Source organism: Simochromis diagramma, unplaced genomic scaffold (genome assembly GCF_900408965.1).
Source record: "Simochromis diagramma unplaced genomic scaffold, fSimDia1.1 OVJJ01000618.1, whole genome shotgun sequence".
NCBI classification, from domain to species: Eukaryota; Metazoa; Chordata; class Actinopteri; order Cichliformes; family Cichlidae; genus Simochromis; species Simochromis diagramma.
This window is the reverse complement of record NW_024387423.1, coordinates 8,597,108-8,606,460: the sequence shown is the minus strand read 5'-3', so window position 1 is coordinate 8,606,460 and position 9,353 is coordinate 8,597,108. Positions and strand designations below refer to the sequence as shown.

Below are 9,353 nucleotides of genomic sequence, written 5' to 3'. Positions count from 1 at the left end.
GACAATTTAAAACACACACACGAAAAAGCCTGTATAAGTGACACTTCATCAAAAAAAATACAGTTGGACAAACCAACCAAAAATGTGTACATGTGCTAAAATAGTAGCATTTATCGCACGCATGTATTCAATTTGGTTGTGATTAATGTGACACAGGCAGCAGATTCACCCATAGCGTCTCAAGAATCACATAAAAGGTATTATTCAGTTTTGATTATAGACTCCCTATTGCCCCATTTTTTTTTAAACTTAAGCAGAACAGACAGCCATCTGATTTTGCTCCAAGAAGACATGCAAAAAATACACTGCCGTCATTAATACAACACTGATTCTTTCAGAACGGCCCTCCGAAGGCCAGTCACAAGCCTAGCATGGGTTTCTTACTGTACAATAGGCACCCTTACAGGCTTATCATCCCCGTCATCTTCATCATTATAATCATTGGTGGTATGATGCGGCTCAGTCATCAGTTGTAAGTATGACACCAGTGACTTTTATTTTGTCTAACAATTTGGGAAAAACATAAAAGCAGGCCTGTTACAGAACACAGAATATGTACCAGCAGTGAGACGTTTCGAATCTCACCTCCAGTTTGCTAAGAATAGCCACTAGAGGAAATCCTGTTACACTGGGTTAGGATTTGACATGGGTGTACACACTTGACTTTGCTCGAGAGCAAATTCTACAAAGCCGAGTTTTTACATTTTGAGTTCGGTGCACCGCCATGACAAAAGAACACACAACCACAAAAATCTGACTGTTAACAACTGCTTTGGGGTTTATTTTACAATTCAGAGAGAGAGAGAGAGAGAGAGAGAGAGAGAGAGAGAGAAAAGAAAAATGAAACAAACTAATCGGTGCTAAAAAGTCGTGTTTTTTTTTTCTTTCTTTACAATATTGTCGATAAAACATTGAAATGTATAGTCATTGTGCATCGCTTATTTATTTTCCACACCATTTCATGCATCAAGTTGGATGCAAGTAATAATTAAAATCATTTCTGTAAACCAAGCCAAAGAAGCTAAATTTGTATTTTTCTTTAAAAAAAAGGTCATTTCGTAGCTCTACAGCATATATCTATGTACACCATCTGTTTTTATTTTTTAGCTTTTTCTTTTTGTATATAAAAATGACAATATAAAAGTTCAAGAATGCACACACCTTAAGATACAAACAATTTTGAGCCGTTTTTCAAATGGTAAGATATGTCTCATGGAGTACTGACATTTCACTGGTAATCATTTACACGTGACGGACTGTTCTCTTTACAGCTGAATAAAGCGACACAGTTTAGAAAGAGAAAAGTTGTAACAAACCATACACCTGGAAAATTGCTATGAGGTGATACTTCACAACAAGGAAAAAGTTTCTGCAGCAAACTTGCATACCGATGGCCGTTCATTTCCACTGATTGACTCAGAACCAGAAGCAGCATTTCAGTTTTTCCAAATGTTCATGTGATGTTTTTTTTTCCTCTTTTTTACACTGACAGATTTATGAGCAGGCCATTCATCATCAAAAACATTGCCGTGACAGAAACCCAAGAAGGAAAGAGGGGCGGGGTGGGGTGGGGAGGGGGGGTTGATAATCCTTGATCTTTTAAAATCTGATTTTGACAAATGCAAGATATTTCAAAACATGTTCTCTTTACAAATTCAACTGTCTAAGGTGCTACTTCAGTCTTTCGGGGTATTCTTTCATTCTTTTGGTGTATACATTGAATTTTCCACCTTCTTCATATCAAGTAATATACAGTTATCTTTTCCACCAATTCTGTCCACTCGCCACTTTTACCGTTGAAGCAGTAGTTGTATTTTTGCCATGAAAAGATTAAAATCTCGTGTTTAACCTTGATTCACTAAAATACATGCACAGATCAGACAAATAGCATATAAATATATTACAAAATAAGTGTAAAAAAGCTTGGCAAAACAAAAACAAATTGACATGAAAAGACATGGTCCAGTCAGGCAGTTATCACAAAAAAAAATTAATAATAATAATAAGACTTGATTTTTATTTTTATTTTTCTGGCGGCTCAGTTCGGCCCAGTGCAGTAACTGTGAACAACGTCATTTTTAGTGCAATGAAAATCGAGTCAGTTCCACAGCTGTCAGTCTTTACTCTCAGCTCGAGACATTGTTTAAACCTTCTCCATTTTGTCTAGCTTCTCCAGTTTCTCCAAAGCGGTGACAAACACCAGGTGGTCCTCTGGAGACTTGCCATGGGTCTTGCTGAGGTGCAGTTTGACTGCGTGTTTGCTGACGAATGTCCGATTGCAAAGTCTGCACTGGTACACGGAGCCTGTGTCGTCCTCTGGCGTGGTCAAGGCTGACAGGGGGCTGCCGAATGTCATTTTGTCTGTGATCACCTTCGAGGCAGCCTGCTGCTCCCGTAGGTGCTCAGCTGACAGTTTGGACAGGTCCTTCAAGCTGAAGCCCAGGTGAGACTCCAGGTGGCTGATGTAGGAGGAGGGAGTCCTGAACTGAGAGGCACAGTCACCACAGAGGAACACGGGCTGGCACGAGTCCATGTTCTTGAGAAACTTGGTGCCCCCAGTTCGTCTCAGCTGGTACTTGACATTAGCCAGCCAGTGGGATATGGTAGTCATGGAGAGGCCCGTGAATTTACAGATGTGGACCCTTTCCTGAGGGCCCAGGTCGGTCATGGCGTAGCGGCCCTCTGGGGTCTCCCTCAGGCTAGACGCAAACTGTGCCTGCAGAATGAGGAGATGCTGGGGATTCCAGTTTGACTGTCTCCCTTTCCTCTTCTGCACTGGGGAGAGGTCCTCGAGGGCATCCTCAAACGCGCTGCCATCAGCGTCCGACTTCTCTGAGATGGAGGAGGGAGTTGAAGATTTGGGCGTAAGTCTCCCGGTGAGGTTCTTTACCATGTCTGAAATGTCCATCAGAGCGTTCTCTCTCAGGGGTGAGGAGACTGTGTCAGGGAGGGAAATAAGGGGTTTGTTACCATTTACGCTACTGTTGGTCAAAAGTGCACTGCTGCTTTTGTTGTTGTTGTTGTTGTTGCTATTAGTGGCGGACTTATTTTTACTCAGGTCTATGGGCTGGTCATTATTTTCATACAGCTGGTAGTGGTTGACGGGCTCAGCTGGCTTGCCCTGAGGAGTTGGGTTGAAAGCTGGCTTTTCCATCATGCTGTTGCTGATTTTGTAAAGCATAGACAGTGGATCTGCTGCGGGACTTACTGGTTTTGAGGCTTTCCCCAGGTGTGTGTTCATGATTGATTGGAGTGCGCTAAGAGGGTTGATGAAAGGACTTTCAGGTGAGTGATCGGTGATGATGCCAAGACTGTTTCCGTTAGTTACTGGGGATTGGCACGTCTCAGAGCCATTCTTTGAATGGTTGCTGTGGCTATCTACTAGGCTCTCTTTGGGCTCCTTCTTGCAGATAAGCTCTGAATCTACACTGCCCGGGCTGCTACTTCTCATACCAGATGGTTTACCTACGGAAAAGTCATTTGGAGATGCCAAATGCTCTCGCTGTTCTCTCAGTGCAGGGGAAGGGGATTTTCCCAGCGATGGTTGTCGGCATCGTTCCAGGCTCACCATCTTCTCCTCCTTTTCTTTCTTCACAGTGGCAGCTTTTCCTGTCACTTTCTCCACGAGCTCCTCCATGGCGGTGACATTGCTCCTTAGGGGAGTAGGAGAGGAAGGGCTCCGAGGTGAGTGGATGACTGAGTTGGGGTCGCTCACAAGACTTCGTAGACCACTGTTAAACATTGGCTGCATCTGAACACTCTGGACAGTCGGGGGTAGAACAGTGGCTGAGCTTTTCACGGCACCCTGCAGCTGGTAGGCCGCATGAATGCTAGGGTAGCCACCCCAGGTGGGCGTGCCTGTCTGAGCCTTGCTGATAGCACTAGATACTGTGTTCTCAAGGGATTTGAGAATATCTAAACCCTCTTTAGGGGTCTCCTCCAGGTCTTCTTCTCTAAGGTATTTATACGAGGTGGTGTCAGTCTCAGATTTCTCACCTGAGTCGTCTTTCTCTTCCTTGATTTTTTTCTCCACTTGCTCGCCTCCTTCGACTTTTTCATCCTCACCCGCTTCCCTCTTTTCCTCTGAGCCAGAGGATAGTGCAGGAGACACTGGCTGGGACTTAACCGTACTGGGAACAGGGAGTCTGGTGGTGGTTGGCGGTAATGGGATAGACTGAATCTTTTCTTCCACCACTGGATCAAAGACTAGCTGCTTGCCCTTTTTGGAAGCAGAATTTGTGACCTTCAAAAAGTGACCTGTAACCATCATGTGGGCAGTCAGCTGCTGCAATGTATCATGGGAGCTCCCGCACTCCATGCATTTTAGAATCTGTGCTTTGCGAGCTTCAAACTGCCATGTGTAGCTGGCACCATTCTGGTAGCCATAGCGGTTGTTTGGCGTAACATAGGGGTTAGCTGCAGCTTTTGTGTCTTTGCCAACATCCCCAAGAGAGACACTGCCACCACCACTACCAGCATGGATAGAGTCTGGGGAGCATGGAGAGACTATAGCATCTTGGATAGCACGTTTTTTAGCTGAAGTGGGCACCAGTTTAGTGGCCAAGGCTGGCACTGGTTCTTTGAGAGGCACTTTCTGGTAATGCTTGGTCTTGATCATATGAACGCTGAGATCTTGCAGAGATTCAAATGAGTGGCCACAGTACATGCATTTCAGAACTTTCTGGGCGTCCTCTTTCCCCTCCATTTCCATCAAGGAACGCTTACGTGGTTTGGACCAGCGCTTTCCCTGATCTTCCTCTTTGTCTTTGTTGTCATCTCGATAGTGGCCCGTCTCATTCATGTGGACCGTCAAACCCACCAGTGTGTCATAGGCAGCACTGCAGTCTTTGCAGCGGAACTTGCTCGCACCAGTAAAAACAGAGCCATACAGCTTGTTGTTCTGTCGGTAGAGCTGCACTGTGCTGAAGAGGCTAGGCTCTGGTAAAAGGTGATAGGGGGTCTGCTGAAGTGTTTTGGCAAGTGCTGCCTGATGCCAGTCATAGGCTACACCACTACCATTACTGGCAGCAGCATTGCTGCTCCCACTGCTGCTGGTTGCACTGTGGCTGCTAACAGAGCTAGCTGCTGTGCCATTTGTACTGCCACTTGTGCTCCCTGTGTGGTTGACAGTGGTGCTGGAGGTCTTGCCGTTATGGTGACTGCTAGCCATGTTGACCCCACTGCTCTTATTTATGGTTGTAGTTGTGGCCACAGAGGCAGTAGAGGCAGGCTCTGGACTAGTGAGGGCACTGTTGACACTGCCAGCTGCAGCAGGCTTAGATTTCATGATGTCCATTGTGATGCTAGACCAAGAGGCATCTGAGATGAGGTTTGCATAGACGGCCTTCATCTGTGCCAGGCTGTCCTGGAAAGAGAGGCCGTTGTTGGGACGGAAGGGAAAAGCTGAGCCCTCCCTCTCCTGACCATCCCTGGAAGAGGTGCTCTTGAAGTCTGCAAGTCGGTCGCTAGCATCACTAAGCGGAGACCCGTATCCAGCGTCAGGGTTAGTGCCATTGCTGAGTGGGGAGTCTCTGTAGCTAGGTGGTCGGCCCCCATCCACGTCTTCTTCTTCCTCGTTGCAGAGGAACTCAGTGTCCTGGCCGTCTAATGAGAGGCCGTCATCTTGCAGGTGCTCTTCCTCATCGTGAGCAGCTGCCTTAAGCTCGTCCTCGGGCATGTACGCTGGAGTACAGAGAGACAGCAAGAGAGAGGAGATAAAAATGGAGGGGGGGGGGAGAAGAAAAGAGGTCAGCTCAGTGAAATTAAAGATTTACAGCACACTAACAGGACCACTGTCAAAATAACATGGAATGAATGCTCAATGGTGGGAAATGCAGGCTTTTATTCTCACCCAATGTGAGTGTGCGTATATGTCTGCATGCATGCATGCATGACTTTGTGTGTACTTTGCACACATGTGTCTCTGAAAGCCAGTGGTGAAAAAGACCTCCAAGGGAAAAATAAATCACTGAGCTTCTGACAGTTGTCCTTTTCCTTCCCAACTATCTATTCCTCCACACATGCCTCATGTTCCCCAGGAAATGACTGGCTGTTTGGCCTTGTTAGCCAGCTGCATGCTTACATGTTCAGCTCCCTCCCTTCTCTTTCTTTCTCACTTTTCCAAGCCTGTACTGCATCTCACTCATCTAGTCCATGAAGCCTAGCTCCTCTCCCATTCAAGTTATTCGACTGAAGAGGGACAGAAGAAAAAAATTACCACTTTGGAGATATCACAGTTTTCCTAACCCACTCCAATTAGCTGACGGCCATTTTCAACTGTGCTACTATGCAGGAGCTGGAAAAACAATGCTCTCTGGTTTGAGAGCGATACAAATGCAACCAGTTTATATATTTGCACTCCAGCTGTTCGATGATCCACGACAACACGGACAATGTCTTAAAAAGACAAATTAAAACAGGAAGGCAAACACTCGATCAAAGAAAAAAAGCCAAGCGGAAACAGAACTAAGATGTAACAGGTTTCAAGGAAAAAAAAAACGTAAAAACAAACGAGATTGAAAGACAGACTACGTGCATTTGGAGGCGTGCATTTTTGTGAGTGTGTGTGTGCATGCAAAGAAAGGCACAGTAAGCATTAGCAAGTTGCGCAGACAGGAGGTGGTTAGGGGGAGAATAAGTGAATGAGAAGAAGACGTGGGAGAGAAAGAAAAAGTGAGCAGGAGGCGGTGGGTTTGTTAGGTGGGGAGAGGCGGAATGAGAGGAAAAAAAAGGGAGAAAGAAGAGGGTGAGTGAGGCAGGGAGACAGGAAAGACGGCCCCCTAGCTTCTTCCTTTATCTCCTTCCTGCATGGTGAGATGTGTGTCCTACATGCCAGTATCAGTCTCTCCCGATGAAACAGATGTGCTGTCAACTTCAAACGGCACGCTAACCTGTCATATCATAATCTAAGTGGACATAATACCTGATATATATACACTGGCACCATTTACTGCTGCCTGAGAGGAGATGGGTGGAGGGTGGAGGGTGGTGGGTGGCGGCGGGGAGGAGGTGAGCAGCTGCACCATCAACTGTGAGTATGTGATGATGTGCATGTGCGTACGTGTGAGTGCCTCCGTAAGTGCCTGTTTGCGATTGCGACTCCGCACGCATGCTCACCTTCCGTGCCCATGTGTGTACTTTATGCATTTTTTCCCCCCCACTCGTACACATTTGCTCTTACAGCGCGAACCTGAACCCACCGACCATAATATTGCCTATAAGTCTGAGTTCGCTGTGTGCTACTGATACACCCTTCTCCAAATGAGCAACATACTCCCCTAACGCCTGACAGGATTTCTGTGAAATGAGAGCACTACAGGAGAACCTGGCTGCGCTTCAATCCCACTGACAGACTGAGACCGAGACAGTTTCTAAAACTCCTGAAAATCCCTAACACAGCAGATTAGCATTATGTGCTGTACTCTCTACAACACATCTGCAGAGTGTCTTCTGCTACAGTGCCTTCCCTCTCACTAACCCGCTTCCAAAAGAGGAGGCTATCAATACATATCAGCCTTTTTAATATACAAAGCATCCTGCAGAACGGCTATCCATTCTTCTCAAGCACACAGGAACGGCGCAAGCATACAGTAGGAATTACCTATGTGAATCACTCACATCAGTTGCAGCCAAAAAAAACAGCTAAACCCCAATAGCTGGCAGTGTTTAATAAGTAGACACGCAGATACACAGACAGCAGGAATGAGAAGCAGCAGATCAGAAATATCCCTGGGTGAGTGACAAAACACAGACTGCAGCAGGGAGGGGCTTCGAACGATGAGCAGGTCGCCAGGGAACCCTTTGACGATCCCTGTCAATCAATTCCTGTCCTGCCATGTTGTCATGGAAACAACAAAGAGGGAGATATCAAAAGCCCACAGACAAAAGACTGGCAGAGACAGACATCTGTAAAAATCACAGGCAGCAAGTGGACGGCTTCGCAAGCCATAAACGTACAACGTTCGTGATGAAACTTGAGTCTGAAATAAATGATCTCTCCATCTGTTTTGAGATGCTGCATGAATTCTGACAGGATGCTAAAACCCAACAAATATTAGAAGCTACGCATCAACTCAATCACCCGCAACTTGAAGAAGTGCGATTGTGACTGGCGGCCAGATTAAGCCCCTTCTCTTCTCCTGGGTGCACATATGCAGAGCAACACCAGCAGCAAGGGGCGGGCCCGGGAAGGGCTGGCGTGCCGTCCCTGGCGGTTTGGTTTGCCGAGTGGGTGATGGCTGTGAGCAGGGCCATCTGCACGGGCGCCAAAGCGCCTGTCACTTTTGCTCGAGGACGTGCCGCCATCAAGGAGACAGGCGGCAGTGCGGCCAGGATAGGACTGCAGACTCACTGTCACAAGCAGCAGCAATCAAGCCCGCCACCAGCCACGCCAGATCACCAGCAACAACAACAACAGCAACAACACGGGGAAAGGAAGCAAGACTTATCCACCCAGTGTCTCTGATCTCCTGGTACCTGCTCAGAGGGTTAATGTAGCGCTAACAAAAAGGCTTATAAAATTTGTAAAGTAGCAAAATGGGTTTGTAGAAGCCCCTTTAAGTGTTGTAAAGAGCTCTTTGAAAAATGCATAATGCACAAATAGATTGACATACACACTTAATAGAGCTGTAATGCATGCATTATCAAAGGTTTTCATGTCTCTGGTTACCAAATACACTTTGGAACACAGACCCTTATTTGATTAGAGATAAGAGCTTTAAAAGAGCTCAAGTATGTGTTTTGTTCCCATCTGCCTCATTTATTATTATTCATATTTAAATGAGATAGTTCCTGAAGGACTACCCAAACTAATGCACCCATGAAGCACCCTTGATTCTAACTTCTGCCTAATATGTAAAGATTGCAGAGCGCCGTGCGCCATTACAGATGTTTGCTATCGCAATCCGTGATCAAGTTTGTGCGTTTAACACGAGCACTCAGGGACCACACCGGAGACGAGTCTGTGCAGTGCCCTGTTATGTTTGATATCATGTTTTCTGATGAAAAGTCTGCGGTGAACGCCCTGCCTGCTGCCTCAACACAACACTGGGCCTCACAGCGAGACAGAGCGATGGACCTATGTACAGATCATCTCTTAAACATTTTCTCCATCTACACGCAGCGTAACTTTTTTTGTGTGTGTGTGTGCATGACTTCTGTAAATGATAGCAAATGAAATACAACCAGCGGGATACGTCAGCTTTTTTGGCGAGGAGCAGAGCAGAAACATATCACTCCTTTTCAAAACTTTGTATCTTTCTCCGCCCTACCCATTTTTTCCTTTTTTTTTGCTTTCTCCTTTTTCTTTGCTGCGAGTCTGCTGGTTGTTAAATCAATAAAACTCTCTGTCAGGC

The 9,353-nt window shown here is 46.1% G+C and overlaps 1 protein-coding gene across 2 annotated transcripts in view; it reads right to left on the bottom strand.

Moving 5' to 3' along the window:
• Positions 1–246: 246 nt before the first annotated feature.
• LOC120722073 (teashirt homolog 1-like) overlaps positions 247–9,353 on the bottom strand; it is a 36,334-nt gene continuing 27,227 nt past the window's right edge. The window contains exon 3 of one of the 2 annotated variants that reach the window (XM_040012839.1): positions 247–5,682. In XM_040012839.1, coding sequence (XP_039868773.1) covers positions 2,144–5,682 — 3,539 coding nt within the window. In that variant the 3' untranslated portion in view covers positions 247–2,143. The remainder of the gene's footprint in view (positions 5,683–9,353) is intronic. The other variant, XM_040012838.1, reaches the window with a different exon arrangement.